This window comes from Theropithecus gelada, chromosome 15 (assembly GCF_003255815.1).
Source record: "Theropithecus gelada isolate Dixy chromosome 15, Tgel_1.0, whole genome shotgun sequence".
Lineage (NCBI taxonomy): Eukaryota > Metazoa > Chordata > Mammalia > Primates > Cercopithecidae > Theropithecus > Theropithecus gelada.
The window spans coordinates 79,786,526-79,803,309 of NC_037683.1; the positions used below are offsets into that span (position 1 = coordinate 79,786,526).

General features: G+C 39.1%; 1 protein-coding gene across 4 annotated transcripts in view; it reads right to left on the reverse strand.

Moving 5' to 3' along the window:
• SMARCA2 (SWI/SNF related, matrix associated, actin dependent regulator of chromatin, subfamily a, member 2) overlaps positions 1-16,784 on the reverse strand; it is a 180,889-nt gene that overhangs the window by 77,155 nt on the left and 86,950 nt on the right. For all 4 annotated transcript variants that reach the window (XM_025359053.1, XM_025359051.1, XM_025359049.1 and 1 more), the window contains exons 22-25: positions 15,193-15,239; positions 12,643-12,809; positions 6,407-6,570; positions 767-994 (exon numbers count right to left, since the gene is read on the reverse strand). In XM_025359053.1, the coding sequence (XP_025214838.1) occupies positions 767-994; positions 6,407-6,570; positions 12,643-12,809; positions 15,193-15,239 (606 nt within the window). The remainder of the gene's footprint in view (positions 1-766; positions 995-6,406; positions 6,571-12,642; positions 12,810-15,192; positions 15,240-16,784) is intronic.

The following is a 16,784-nucleotide window of genomic DNA, read 5'->3' on the forward strand; positions in this document are numbered from 1 at the left end:
AGGACTGCTGCTGATATTCTGTAGTTTGCTACATTATATACATATGTTTAAAAATCTATTTCAAATCCATTTTGGAATGAATATTATAAAATTACTAACGCTGGCAATCTAAAAATAATACAAATGACAACCCAACATTCCCCTAATAAAAACCTAATCAATGCATTCTTCATACAACCCTGACAAATAAAGACTGTTTAACCAGTATTTTTCCCAACCTTCAGATAGCTCTTAAAGAAAAATTTGAAGTATAGGTTAAGGTCATGCTTTCCAAGAGCAAGTATAGCTAAATGGGCAGAAGATGGCTGTGAAGGTTTGTCCTACAAACACCTTGAAGCTCTGCGATCCCTGATCAAAAGGCGAAAGAGACAGAGGGCTCTGGAGGATGGGAGAAAGAGGTCCCCTTGCATTTATGTCTTGTCTCGTCCGGCTGATTTTGTCCCTAAAGTATCCTCTCTGCAGTTCTGCATCTGTCCTACAGAAGGCAGCACTGATGGTACAATAAAGCAGCTGGGTTTCCCACCCTGGAAAAAAGGAGGGAGCACCCACAGGCCAAGCCTTAAGGTTCCTCCAGCAATAGCTCTTAAGACACTCACTTTGGATAACTTTCAGAGGCTTTCTGTGGTTGGGATCTAAAACAGCAGTTTATTTATTCATTTTCATTAACACTAGCCCAGGAAGTTCTTTAAACAAAGGGATTATTCTTAGTCCTTCAGAGACAAAAGGCCACTGTTTGATTTCATAAACTTGGGGCTTTCTGTAATACCTCATTTTCCTCTTCATGCTCCAAGATGGCCTGCAAGAATGCCCTCCGCTCGTGGCTTGAAGACTTTTGGTCAAACATGCCTGCCTGGATTACTTTCTGATCCACGTTCAGCTTGTATTTTGCAGCCGCGAGGATCTTTTCCTCCACGCTGTTCACGGTACAGAGCCTCAGCACCCGGACCTCGTTCTGCTGCCCGATGCGGTGAGCTCGGTCTTGGGCCTGCAGATCCTGTTTCGGGGGAACAATATGCTATGAGGACTGAGATGCCTGGCATAGGAATCCCAAACCAGACCCCACCCCAGAGGGAAATATGGAAGGGTTATGTATTTCACCTTTACTAAAGCAAGATTTTGCTTACATTTTAAAAATACGCAAGCTACGTTTGGAAAAATTCAATGTCACTCCTAGTTGAAGAAACCTGGGTTTAAATTAACCAAGCCAACTGAAATAAATCTCGGGTTTTGAAATCCAGGTTATCATATTGTTTTTATCTGTCTCTAGGTTCCCCATCAGATATAGTCCCTATCTAAAACAAAAAACAAGACACCAGTGTCCAATGTCAGAATTATGACTTACATATCACCTACAACTAACCTTAAGTTGTAAGAAACGCCTTTTCTTTGGTGTGATGTGTTGAAGATTATTTTAAAAATATCAGAGTTGTTGTACATTCAGGTATTATACATACATACATCTTACTACACACACACACATACACACACAGTGATTGCTCAGGTAGTCAATTTCCTAGAACCTAACCTTATCAAAGACTCAGTCTTCAATTTGGGAAATGAAAAGGATTGCTAGTTGGGTAGTCAACTGGTGAACTTTTGGGGACAGAAATTTGTCACTACCTATTAGAAGTGTTAAAACTGTCTACGTCTCTGACTCAGAAGTATCACTTCTGGAAATGTATCCTAAACAACTAATCATAGATACGCACAAAGATTTAGAAATAAGGATGTACCTTCTCAGAATAATTTGTTATCTCTAATGTTTTTTTTTTTAAAAAAAAAGAATTAAACATTCAACAATAATGAATTGGTTAAATAAATTATAGGATCCTACTATATGTACATATCAACAAAGTATCATAAAAATTATATTGTAGGAGATTTAATGACACAAAGCTATAGTAAGTGAAAACAAGTTAAAAAGAACCGTGTGCATTCTGATCTTACATGTGCAAATTTATCTATATCAAGAAAAAGGTAGGAGGACAAACACCAACATGCCAACAACATAAATCTCCAGGTGATAAGATTATAGGTGTTATTTCATTTTCTTCACTTTGCTTACATTTTGTTTTTTTCTGCTTTAAATGTTACTCATATATTAATAATAAGAAAAAAGCTTTAATGAAATCTTTAAATAAAAACTTTCATGAGTCCATGAAGCAGAGTTACCTAATTTTACAGCTACATAATAAAAACTTCTTGGCATATGGCTTTTATTCATTGTGGTCCAGGTGATGTTATCTGGGCTGATGCTAATTAGTTGTTTACACATGTCTCCCATTAGACTGTATAGATTTTTAGGGCAAAGGTCTGTTTTCTGTATCCCACAGCCCTGGCACCATAGTTTGTACAGAGCTGATGCTCAACAGCTGTAAACCCGTCTTCTTGACTAGACAAGTCTCCTGGTCACCTATTGTAGCACAAGAAGGCAGCAGGCAAAAGGTTGCCCTGGAGATTCGTTTTTGCTGCAGGGACCTTTAAAATTAAGTAGCCAATTAGGCAAAAGCTTTTCCTCGGCAGATATCTGAATAAGTTAATATCAATATCATAGTGCTAAGCCATGAAAACAGCTGGGACCCATCTATATTAGATTATTTTCTAAAGAGAAGAATGTGAGATGGATCATTCAAATCCAAAGGGGACAAAAAACTCTAAAACACCCTAAAGTTCCTTTTTAAGCTTTTAGTTCAACCGTCCCTCTCAACCTATCTTCACCAGAACTGCTAACAGCAGTCAAGATGACAAGCTCTGGGTCATCAGGCTTTTCACTATCTCCTGGAACAGAGGCCAACAAACAGTCTCTAAAATGGGCGCACTAGTAAACATTCTAGGCTGTCTGGCCCAGAAGCAAAAATTGAACAACTGTTCTTACCAGAAGGCTGATATTCTTTTTTCCCACCATTTTCTAATTTATACTTTAAAAAGTGAAGACCATTCTTCACCTGCAGGGGTGCAAAAACAAGTGGCAGGTCAGACTGAGCCCGTGAGGAGTAGATGGCTGACCCTTGTCCAAGAAGATGCTGACAAAACCACAAAAATACTAATTGCAGGGGGCAGCAGAATATGAATAGAGTAGATGAGGAAGCAGAGCACATAGACAACATACGAACAAAGTAAGACATTACAGAATCCTTGGGAATTTGCTGCAATTAGTTTTGTTTGGTGGTGGTGGCAGTGATGTGTGTTTGTGTGTTTCAGATCACCCATCTAACTGGAAGGTCACGAAAGCTAATATTTCTAGGTGGAGAAGTGTAATGCAATGTGAGCTTGTGAGTCTCTAAGCTGACGTGTGGGGGGAAATATTGTGACAAAGAAGCGCTGTAATTATTGGATGGATTACTCAATATTTCTGAAATCTCAATTAGGTGGTCTGAAACTTCATCACACTGACTTAGGTCTGATAATACTCGAAGCTAAGAGCCTGATCTGAGAAGAGGGTCTGCAAGCTAAATGTGATTGACCATTCCGTAATAGCAACAGAGTTGCAGATCCACGGGTAAAAAACACAAGCACCAACCCATGTTTCTAATCAACAGTTTGGAAATGAGAGTCTTGTCAACCTGTAGTGATTTTTTCGTTAATTCCACAATCCTGAGTTCTATTTTTGCTTCTAGGTAGGGTCCTCAATTAGCAACATTAAGGCCTCTATCTGTCAACCTATGTCAAATTAATCCCCTATTTTCACCAATGTGCCTTAATTTCGATTCAATATGATAATGCATACTTACAGAAAATTTTCTTCAATGCATGCCGAAATTAACCTGATAAAAACACCTCCACAGTTTTCATTTTGGGGGCTATGCAATCTATATGCAAGGGTGCAAGGTAGAAAGAGCTCAAACCCAGGATTCAAACTGAAACCTAAACAGACATGGGTGTGAATGATCCTGATGGGGCGCTCATGAGCAAGCTAACATTGACTGGTTTCCTTATGTATAAGATATTCTGAGGATTACTTGAGGTGAGGTATGCAAAGTGCCTAACAATATTTAGTAGAGTTCTGTACCTTTTAAATGAAAACTCAGATGGATCTTCATCACTCTAAAATCACTGATTCCTGAAAAAGAAAAATTTGACCAAACTAATGGTCATGTTCAGCGACAGATGAAAAATCTGGTCAGCTCAGTTTATTCAATCAGGTGGAAGCAAATCTACCTGTGGCAGCTAGAAATACTTGCAGAGGCCCAGTGTGAGGGACCTGTGGTAAATTCAACCAGAGAAAATCTGGGATCCTGTGTTTTGCTGCCGAAGCTTTAGTTCACGTGTAGTTAAGAGGGAACTATTTCGTGTTACTGTAATTTGATTCTAGAACTCAAAGTTTTTAACAGAGCTAGAGAGAAAGAAAGAAAAAAAAATGAGAGTTGGGGTGGGGTAGAACATCATAAAGATGTTCCAGAGTTATTTTCCAGGTTAAATTAGCATTTCCTGGAACAGTGGCTTTTAGAATTTATACTGTGCCAGTGAAGGTAAACATCTAAGAGTCAGTGGAAATGCTTACCTCTGAAGACAGAATACAAGCAAACTCTCCATTCACCTATAGATGGTCCTCAATACTTAGGTACCAGCAAGAAGGATAATCTAAACATCCAATCACATTGAGCATACCAGGAGGAGAGGAGTCAAAGAGTCACATCACATCTTCCTTCCTCCCTCTTAGATACCCAGCCTAGCTCAGTGCCTGCTGCATAACAGACACTCAATAAATGTTTATGGAAGAAATACTGAATCCAAAATGCCAAAAAGGAAAACTGCAGATCTCTCACATCAATATAAATTCTACCTGAGCGTTGGAATGAAACACTTTTATATATTTATAAAAATATGTAACCATATTTCCTGAAGACTTAGAACTAATATATTCTGTGCTGGTGGTTCCCAATCCGTTTCAAGATAAGAACATTTTAATAGTCGCCTTAATTTATTCACCTACAGCGAATGGTAAGTACACGCAGTGGCCCAGTGGTGGTGCTTTGGACCCACAGTTGAGTCTTTAAATCAGTGGTTCTCATCTGTATGAGAATCTATTTCAGAATCTCCTGGGAGCGCTCAAAGGAAGCAGCTAGCTCCACTGAATAAGAAAACTAGGGTGGGGTGGGAGGGAACAGAAAGCAGGCATGTATATTTTTTAAAAGCTCCCTTAGAATCCTAATGTACCCCTGAACTCTATTTCCTGCCAAAAGTGACGCTATATAGCATTGCCACTCAATCTTCGCAACCCAGTGAGATAGTGTGACTGTTGAGAAAACCAGGGCTCAGTGAGGAGCCTAGGAAAAGCTGATGTAGAATTCATACTCCTATGTGAGAGTTGCCATTTTCTTTCTGCTTTTTTTTGAGACACGGTCTTGCTTTGTCGCCCAGGCTGGAGGGCAGTGGTCCGATTACAGCTCACTACAGCCTCTGCCTCCCAGGATCAAGCAATCCTCCCACCTCAGCCTCCTGAGGAACTTGGGACTACAGGTATAAGTGCCACTGTGCCCAGCTAATTTTTGTATTTTTTTGTAGAGACAGGGTTTCACCATGTTGCCCAGGCTGGTCTCAAATTCCTGGACTGAAGCAATCCTCCTGCCTCGACCTCCCAAAGTCCTGGGATTACAGGCGTGAGCCACCTCACCTGGTCTTCATTTTTACTGTTTTGAATTTAACATTTGCTCCAGTATGAATCAAAACTTGACCAATATCATCCTACCCAATATCCTACAGGCAGATGCCTCACCTCGCAGAGTAATTTAGAAAACCAGTGCCATAAGAGACCCACTCAATTGAAAAAAAAAAAAAAAATCAAAGTACTGCTTTAATAGGATAGCCTTGAACTTACCTGGCTAAAAGAGCTTTACAACAATAAATGCTCATTAGAATATGTTTTGATGATGACTTGAAACAAAACACAAAATAAAAGGTTAACTACCATAATACTAACTGGGCTTGGGGAAGTTATTTACCCCCACCCTGCCTAGGATTCAGTTTCCTTGACTGCAAAGACTCAAATCATATTAACTGTCTGACAGGGTTGTTGTGAAACTGAATGAAAAAATGCCCAAGAGGCTGACACAGATTCAGGGACTCATAAATGATGGTTGCTATTGTTCTTATTGCTATGATTTTACAACATTTTTGATTTATCCTTCATTAAATATACTTTGTTCAATGGCAATCCCAAGAGATGGGATTAAAACTAAGCAGAAACTAAGTTTTTCTACCTCAAACTTCAGCTCTTCAAAGGCATATGTGGGACCTCGTATCTATGCTCTAAGGGAGGTGAGAAAACAGCCAGAATTGGCTCCAAGAAAGCAGCGGCCCACTCGTCTAGATATTTGCTCTGTCCTGTAAATGTGAATAATGAAACTGATAATCTTTTAGCTGCTCTCCAGAGGGAGGTCTGGACACCTGAGTGGGACATACAGACCTGATGAGGATTCCAGTCGCTGTCAAAGATGACCACTGTATCAGCTGCCTGAAGATTTAAGCCCAGGCCACCAGCTCTGGTGCTCAGCAAGAAAATGAAATACTGGGATCCAGGTTCATTGAATTTCTTCAGCAAAGCAGCACGATCTTCAGACTTGGTGGTGCCTAAGGGGATCAGAAAAATTAATTTGCCAATTAACTCTTGTCTGAAAATGGCACAGAACGAGACAAAAAAGCTTGCTTCCTTCGAGAAATATACCCAGACTCCTCCTAACACTGATGAGGTAATTTCCAGGGCTTTGTACTTCTGGGAAAAAACTTTGAACATTTTGCAATTACAAAAAAAAGATAGAGCTTATTTCTGACGAGGCATCTTTGTAACTTTACACATTTTACAAAATCCTTACTTCCACCTAAAACAATGAAAACATTTTTTGGATTTATTTCTGTGATTTATAACAAATAATTTCAAGAACACACACACCCTCTCCCTCTCGCTCTCTCACACACACACGTGCACTTAAAACTGTAATAATGGCTTAAAGAAACTTTGCCAATAGGCATTAAAGCAAGGACTTTTTTATGCCAAGAAAATAGAAAAAAAAGGAAAGTTCTTTTCTACTGCTTTACCATTTCGATTGAAGTATGGTCCGTTTGGTAAAAACATAAATTATGAATGAAATTTTTTTTTTTTTGCAAATGGAATAATTTTATCCTTTTTAGCAAGACTTAAAGCCACAATAATCCCCCCCAACAAAAAACAAGAAATCTCTTAGTCTGTTTCTCACGTTAACATCCCGCTCTGTTGAGTTCACAGCATGCTAAATCAAAACCAACTAAACAGAGCAGCATGTTAAACACCTGGGTGTGGTTTGCCCCATGAGGTCTGAGGAGGCTCCAAAAGAGTGAATAAGCAGAGAGGACCAAACCTTAGAGTCTGGTGCTCACTTTTGGGGCATTCTTGCATTTTGGATGAGCCACTCAATTACATATTATGTATGTGTAATGTATTTACCCAGCCATTTCATGAAGTGCATTGTGGAAGGGGAGAAAAAGAAAAAAAACACCAGTATTCCATCTGAACATATTTCAACAGAAACACTTAGACGTTGGATTTTGAAAAAAGGCTTTAGGTTGTTGGGAAATATGTATGCATGTTACATGATAGTCCCTGACCGGCTGCTATTCAAATATTATTCTTACATGCTGTTCTTTTTTTAAGGATGAAAACATACCAGCAATTTATTTCAGAGGATTAAAACATTTAAGTGACTACAGCTAATGAATCAAGTTACTATGAGGGCCAAGTTCTCAAAATTGGGGACAATCTGTTTTTCACATTTAATAAAAATAACAAATGCCCTCCTGAGGAGGGAGAAGACAAATCACTTCCCTGCATACAGCAAACAAGGATTAGGAATGAGGGGTTTGGGGGCTTTCCTCATTTAATGGAGTCACATTCTTTAGACCCAATTTACTTTCTACGTTAGGTTTCGAGTTTAGTGAACTGGTGAGGTCCGACACAATCAGTTGTCTGAGTTTAGATTTTGGAGGAGGAGCACTAAACATGCTTTGATGAGTGAGCTTTCAAGTGTGGGGCTCTTTTTTCTTTTATTTTCAGAATTGGCTTTCTGAGATCATGGTGAACTATCTGTTCACGATGCTAATGGAAGATATGTTCTGCCACGAAACCTCTATCATCTTTCCAGCTGCAAGAATTTTTTAAAAAATTACTCACATGGATTAATGGTTCACATATTTCTCCTCTGCCTTAAACTGAATGAAAAGCCACAGAAACCAAAAATTCCTTCTAAAATGGGGAAAGAAGAGATCATGGCATCTTTGTTTCTGACAACTGGGTACAAAAACTATACATCTATACTCTCAGGACAGAAGTTCAACCGTTTTTGATTAACTGAAAATGAACCAGCTGATAATCACATGGATTAATGAAACCAAACAGTTAATCTCATCAGGTCTGCCTGCCCTGCATGCTTTTGGTTTCTTCCTTTTTGTTATTTTTGTTTTCTCTTTTTCTGTGAAGCTGAAGGCTGCGGTAGCTGAAGGTCTTGATGCTGAATGCTCAAACTTGACCTTCACTGGCTGCTTTACAGATAACATGCATATGTCACCATGGCAATGGTTGTTACTTCAGTTGCTTTTCAGGAACTTTAGCCAGCTCTGTCCACTTCAAACTGGTTGACACCACTGACCCTTAAACTAGGCCTGAGCGCAAGTGCCCAAGAGATGGCCTTTTGATGTCGGAGAGCCAAGAACTCCACCATCATATCACGCTAACACTGTCATTTTCTGCATGTATGTCCTCGGAAACGCCATGAACCCTGGCTATGCTTGTGCAGAATTAACCTGTGACTTCATTTTTCCCCACTGCCAATCACCTTTCCCTGTGCCTTACACCACCCCACTTCCTTACCCCGTAAATATCCCTAAGCCTTATCTTCAGAGACGTAGAGTTGAGGGCTGTTCTTCCATCTTTTTGCTTGGTTCCCTTGTGAATAAATCTTTTCTCCTTTGCAAAACCTGTGTCACAGTGATTGATTTACTGCACGTGGGCAGAACAGACGTGGATCTCGTCAGTAACATAAGATATAAATACAACCAATGCCTACTGGGATGAAATAACCTTACATGCAAAATAAAGCACTGAAAAACAAAAGGAATATCCAAATAAAATTATTTGGTCAAAGGAGTTTTCAGACCCTATACCAGATACCTCAAGCAAATAGGCCAACCATGTATCTGGTGTGTATTTAAACTGTATAGGCCAGGCACGGTGGCTCATGCCTGTAATCCCAGCACTTTGGGAAGCCAAAGTGGGTGGATTACCTGAGGTCAGGAGTTCAAGACCAGCCTGGCCAATATGATAAAATCCCGTCCCTACTAAAAATACAAAAATTAGCTGGGCATGGTGGCGCATATCTGTAATCCCAGCTACTCGGGAGGGTGGGGCACAAGAATCGCTTGAACCCAGGAAGTGGAGGTTGCAGTGAGCTGAGATGCACTCCAGCCTGGGTGACAGAGTGAAACTTCGTCTCAACAAAATAGAATAGAATAGAATAGAATAGAATAGAATAGAATAGAATAGAATAGAATAGAATAGAATAAACTGTATAAATAGCTGGGAACTTGACAAATTACAAAAAACAATAAAAAAGATTAAGTCATTTTTCATACAAAACAATGGCATTTCTCATCACAAGGTTTGGAATTTGCTAGAAAACCACTTCCATCAAAGATTTCCAAGTCAAGATCTTTGCTGATCATGAGCAATCTTTTTAATATTGTTCAGGGAGATTCAAACGACCATGTAAGAGTCTATCTAAAGGCAGACACTCTTTGCAAGTGGCACAAGATTTAACGTGCTCAAAACTAACATCAGTTTCATGGTCTTTCAGACTTTGATACATAACCAATTATAAGAATACAATTAATAGGGCAAGTGTGTTGAAAATTACAGAATTTACCAGAAGGAACACACTGTCAGACTTTCATGATGACTAATTTTAACTTAGTTTCAGTGACTTTTAGAAAGTATTGTCTTCTGGGATAAAACAAGTGAGAGCACCACTTGCTCTCACTAAAAAATCATTTCCAGTAAAAACAAAAACTATAATGGAGTATTAGCTAAATTTATTAATGCAACCATAATCTTTGCAGAAAATTTCTGCTTAGCTCTTGTCAAGTGATTTTTTTTCCCCTAAAGTCAAAATCTGAGACATCAAATTCAGCAGTGAAAATCTGAAGTCATTTTAATAATTGGGTGGTGGGATGGGGGACAGAAGGGGGTTCAGCTGGAAGTGTGTGTACTAACTTATCTGTGTGTATACTGATTGTTTGTCCATTAGTTCTGTCCACCCTTAAAAGGAATGGCTGCTCTTTCTTACGGAAATATGCCTTTTCAATTCCATGTGTAACATGTTAGGCAATTTGCTTGTCTGTCTCCTTCCACCTAATGCTAAGGACTCTGAGAGCAGGAACAGTGAATAGTTCATCCAACCTGTATCTCTAGTGCATGGTGGTTTGCAATTACTCAACTGAAAATTTTAAATAAGTTCAAAATCATTCTTAAAATGTTGTAGCTAGAGAAGCAGCCTGTATTTTCAGAGATGGGGTACACCTCTCTGGATCTGCTAAAACTGAGCTAATCTGGAATCAAAGAGATCCAAGTTAGAACCTGGTCTCACCATATACCTTTGTTTTCTCATCTATTAAATGGGCCTCATAATGGCACACTGGTTGACAGGGATAATAGTAGCTTATTTATTGAGAAAATCAAATTAATAACGCACATGAAATGCTTGGCCCAGAGTCCCACACAGAGTAGGTGTTCCATACATGTTAACTGTTGTGACTATTATTATTAATAACAAAAGGACAGCAGCCAACAAATGATTAAAGAGAACCTCTCAGGCTGACAAGAAAACACGAAAGCAATTTGTTTCCAGGAATTCACTCTTACCAGTCTGATAGATGCAAATATTCCAAAGGAGCAGTCCTCAGAGACCTGAGATTGGAAATGAAATGCCACAAAGTAGCAAGTGATAGTTATGCAGGACACCTGTGTGGGGCTGTCAGTTCAGGGGAAAATAGAGCCCCACAGCCCCTCACTTGAGCAGCAGGTAAAGGACAGTTTATCTCTTGAAGGAAGAGTGCTGAATTTTCCCCTCTTTCCAGAGGCAGGGATCCAGTCAAAGAAGAAGAGACAATAAAGGAAATTTGCCAACAGAGAAAAACTGTGCCTAATAGGACTGTATTTGTGAACTCAGAATTCACATTTACTTAACCATTCATTGCTTAAGTAATTTGGAGGGGAGAGGTAAAGGGGTTTAAATAATCAATTTTCACGCCTGTAATCCCAGCACTTTGGGAGGCCAAGGCAGGTGGATCACTTGAGGTCAGGAGTTCGAGACCAGCCTGGGCAACATGGTGAAACCCCATCTCTACTAACAATACACACAAAAAAATTAGCCGGGCATGGTGGCACATGCCTGTAATCCCAGCTACTCAGGAGGCTGAGGCAGGAGAATCACCTGAACCCGGGTGGCAGAGGTTGCAGTAAGCTGAGATCATGCTACTGGATTCCAGCCTGGGTGACAGAGTGAGACTCTGTCTCAATAAAAACAATAAAATAAAATAAAATAAAAATAATCAAGTTTGTCAAATGGTATAATTAATTTGAAAATTAATTAATAATACCCTAAGAGGCAGACCATAAAGAGAATTCATCTAAAACCTTAAGTCAGAGAACATACAGCAAGTCTAAGTTTGGTTTATATCCAATTACATTCAATTAAGGGCAAAAGGGAAACAAAATGTTGGATTGAAAATAAAGTCTTTTAATGAAACATAAACCTTAAATTTCCCATTTAACAACAGTAATACTGCATTAGATAAATACTGGTATTAGTAGTATCCTCTTTTCTACCCAGGGATTAAATAGCATCCTGACTGTAAATTAACTTCTATTCCTACTTACCACTCTTTGAATGCCATATTTATGCCCTGCCATTGTGTATAAATGCTGATACTTTCAACCTCTAATATATTATGGCTGATATCCAAATCGTAAAATAATTTAGGGATTATCCCTAAAATCATATTTTCTTCCACTAATATTTTTTCTTACTAATTTTTAGGACATGGTATTTAAATTTCACTCTTAAAACCAGGCAAGTATTTTACATAGCTTGCAAAATCCAGGAAACAATGAAATCATGTCTCTTAATAACATAATATGTGGATATGTCTTATTTAGAAAGAGGCGCTTTAATGGTAAATATAATCTTAACTGAATGATTGTATTGTTACAAAGAAAAGTGACATAGCCTTTATCCCCTTAAAATACGCCTTTAACTGAAAAAGTTAAAGGTGTGTCAACGTATTCTGTATGTTTGGCACATAGATAACAATCAAATTTTAAGAGCAAGGAAGATTTCAAAATTTTAGTTTAGTTTGATTTTATTTTATTTAGATACTCATAAGTGACTCTAAACTCATTTGTGTTGGTTTATATGTGGGCTATGCAGCTGCACAAATGAGGTCAGCTTATTTAAAGCTTAAGGATGCAAAAAACTGCTATCTAGAAAAACTGCACCCGATGCTGCTAGTCAATTCTTCAATTTTACCCCTTCTTTTTGGCTGAGAATGGATCTAAGTGCCCATTATCCCTTCATTTTCAGTAGTATGGCTTCTGAGCCTAATGCCTTATGCACTTACCATCAAGGCGTAGGTAAAGGAAGTTCCGAAAAGCAAAATAATCCTCCATGATGGTCATGAGAGATGTCATCTGGCAGAAAAGCAGCACTCGGTGATTAGTCGCTCTCAATTTCGGCAGAATACGATCAAGTAGCTCAAACTTTCCTGAGGCCCGATACAGTTCAGCCCTGAACCCAAAATGCAAAACAAGAAGACAGTATTACTTCTGTCTTCTTGAAAAATCCAGCATTGCTTTGTTTTTCATATAATCCTTTGTACACAGTAAACATTCAATAAGTGACTGTGAAATGAATGAATGAATGAATATGAACTCCAAAGCAATGAGAATATTTAGCAGAAAAGGAAAATATATTCATATAAAACCCATCAAAAGTGCATTGCATATACTAGGTATGATTACAGGTTCTAGAAAGAAAAGGAACCACTTTCATGTTCTTAATACTTTCACAGTCTTTCTCTCAACTTATTCTTTCTCCTTGCCCTCTCTCTTTCTCTCTCTCTCTCACACACACATGCATGTGCGTGAATATATGCCATGTTTCTGTAAATCCCTCCTTATAATTATACACATTTTTAAATTGTTAATTCAGGGCACTTGAGATTCATCTAAATACTTATTGATCACCTACTATGTACCAAGCACAGTGCTAGCCATGTATATTATAATAAGCAAAATACAGTCTCATTTTACTAAATGGATAATTACAAATTGTAATAAATACGATAAAAATAACAAGTTCCAATGAGAAAACCCACAGCAACATGTGATGCCTTCTTTAGATCAGAGCAGTTTGGCAACCTTTGGCCCCAGTCTGCTGTCTGTTTTTATTTATAAAAACAGACACAGCCACACTCACTCATCTCTGTTTTCTGGCTGCTTTCACGCTACAGGGGCTGTGCTGAGCAGGTGTGGCAGACACTTTATGGCCCACAAAGCTGAAAATATTTACAATCTGGCTCTTTACAGAAAAAGTTTGCCAACCACTGGTTTACAGTGTCAGAGGTGACCTCCCTGAAGAGACAACATTTTAGCTAAAACCTGAAATAATGAGTAAAAAGGCATCCAGGTGAAGAATGGGGGCACTGGGGTGGAGAGGAGGAGATTCCAGGGCGCGGAAAGAGCATGCATAAAGGTCCTGAGGGGTAAAGGAGACAGAAGGATTTGAGAAATTGAAAAACAAACAAACAAACAAAAAAACCGGTGAGCATGGCTTAAACAGAAGTGAGGACAGAATACTGGGAGATGAAGACAGAGAGGTGGAGGATGAGATTAGGAATAGACTCTGTAGGGCTCTATGAGCTACACTGAACATTTTCATTTTCAGTGCAATGAAAAGCCATCAATGGGTTTTAAGCAGGGGAGTGATGAGGTCTGGCATACCTTTTTATAAGATCACTATGGACATCGTGTAAGAATGGACTGGGGGAGGACAAGAGTCTTGGATTACTGTAGAAGTACAAGTCAAAAACACGATGGGAGTATGAGATGGAGAAGACGCTGTGATATGAAGAAAGGCTAAAGTAGGGCCTTTTCCCTCTATAGTTCATCCTTATTTTTCTTTTATCAACAGGGCTGTGTTATACAATTAAAACTGAATTCTAGGCGATACTGTTTAGAAAACTTGCCAGTGCACATGTAAACTATAGTACTGGAATGTATCATCTGGTAGTTGATTTTATGACACAGGATATGTTACTTCTAACACATTTTTCAAATGTATGTCTTCCTGATGTCCATTCCCCACTCTGAGAACTGTTCTCCAAATACCCCATAGCCGTGTTTTCACCACGCAACCCTGGCCAAGCTGATGGGAGCAGGAGTAACCACAGAACACAGAGAAAAGAGAGGCAAGAAGAGGCAGGGAAAGCTTAGCAGCACTGCTTCTGGATAGGTTATAGTTCCTGGTTCTTAGCCCAGTGAAACTGTCTGCCCTTGGGATCCAAGAATGATGACTACATCCTAATAATAAAGTTTTCAAATTTGCAACACACACATACACACACACACACACACACACACACACACACACACACAGACTTTCTGTTAAGGCAGTGTTCATTTTTGTTGTTGCAAGTCAAGATTCTCTTTAACATCCATTGCTAATGAAAAACATTTCTTACACAGACCATACTCTAACAAATGACTATAAAACTGTAAACATTTACAGCAGATGAGAAATTTCTTCTCATGTACATTAATATCAAATGTCAATGTGAAATTTAATAAGATAAATTCTCTTCAAGCCCAGGCTATACTTTTGGTTATAAATAACAAACCTTTGAAACTTCAACAACATTTTTTGAACACTAGGATACTATTAAGTCTATTAAATAAGATCTATGTCCTTTGAATAGCCACTTGCTTAAGGCAAGTAATAATTTATGCCAGTAAAGTAAAAGAGAATGCTGATATCGTTTTGGTTAACTTCTCCACTGAAGAGCACTTAGAGGGCTGGAAGTATGTATTTGCACAAGAGGAAACACTGTAGAGAGGAGTTTATGTAAGGCCAACAACATTTTTTTTAAAAGAAAAAAAAATTTGAGATTTACCCATTGATGACCCCATTTGAATAGCCTAGGTGTTCAGCAAAGGATTCCTTTAAAAGAGAGAGAGAGAGAAAAATGATTTAAAAAAATGTAATTATTAACTTAATGATTACTCCTTTAGTGATGTTATCCTACCTATTTCTATAGTTAAAACAAAATAATTAAGGAATAAGCAAAAAAACTTACATATATAATGAACGAGAAATTCAGTATATTGCATGCAGACTTTTGTTCCACCAGAAATGTATCCTATGAGTTTCTTCTAGTTGCTAGACTCTCAGATAACAGAGTTAGTTTACCCATCACACAGTCACTGAGCACCCACTGGCCCATAGCTGAGCCAATAGTTGTTTTTGGAGATCCACCCTCTAGGGTGGATCTAAACTCAAGGAGTTCAGAGTCTAGACTATAACAGCACAATACAAGCAAATCAGAATTACTATGTATATATAAATACATGTCATAGGGCTTGGCTGTGTCCCCACTGAAATCTCATCTTGAATTGTAGCTCCCGTAATTCCCGTGTGTTGTGGGAGGGACCCTGGGGGAATCAACTGAATCATCAGGAAGGTTTCCCCCAAGCCGTTCTCGTGATTGTAAGTCTCACGAGATCTGGTGGCTTTATAAGGGTTTCCCTTTTCATTTGGCTCTCACTCTCTCTTGCCTGCCACCATGTAAGATGTTCCTTTCGCCTTCTGCCATGATTGTGAGGCCTCCCCAACCATGTGAAATATGTGAGTTCATTAAACCTTTTTTCTTTCCAAATTGCCCAGTCTCAGGTATGCCTTTATCAGCAGCATGAAAACGGACTAATACAATATGCATTGTGGAAAAATTTAGCAATAAAAATAATGGTGATTACATATTCTAATTCTTAGTTTGGTGAAATCTTTTCTTTTTTTTTTTGAGACAGAGTCTCACTCTGTTGCCCAGGCTGGAGTGCAGTGGTGCGGTCTCAGCTCATTGCAAACCTCCGCCTCCCAGGTTCAAGCAATTCTCCTGCCTCAGACTCCTGAGTAGTTGGGACTACAGCATGTGCCACTACACCTGGTTAATTTTCTGTATTTTTAGTGCAGACAGGGTTTCACCACATTGGCCATGCTAGTCTTGAACTCCTTACTGCAAGTGACCTGACTGCCTTGGCCTCCCAAAGTGCTAGGCTTACTGGCATGAGCCACCATGCCTGGTCAGTTTGGTGAAATCCTAACATCTCTTCTATACTGTGCTTTCCTCTGTTACAAATAAAGTCCTAGATGTACAGCATCCCTCAGGTGTCTGGCTTCTGTTTTCAGAATACAGAGTGTAATCACATAACTTTAACTCCCTCCTTTCTGATTCACAGGAAGAAATACATGACTGTTCTCCATGCATTTCTCTATTCTGACTTTATGGGAATGGCAACCATCGGTGGGAATGGAGAGCAGGTTACACCTTCACATCAGCCACCGCTGTCTCCCTTTTCTGCCTTCCCTCCTCCCTGGATCCCTGCAGCGTTTCCTCCAATGGCACCAGATCTTTCCCTCTGGGCTCAACAGTACTCTCAAATATGCTCATCATCTATGGTAAGCTCCAGTCCTGTGGCAAAACTAACAGGA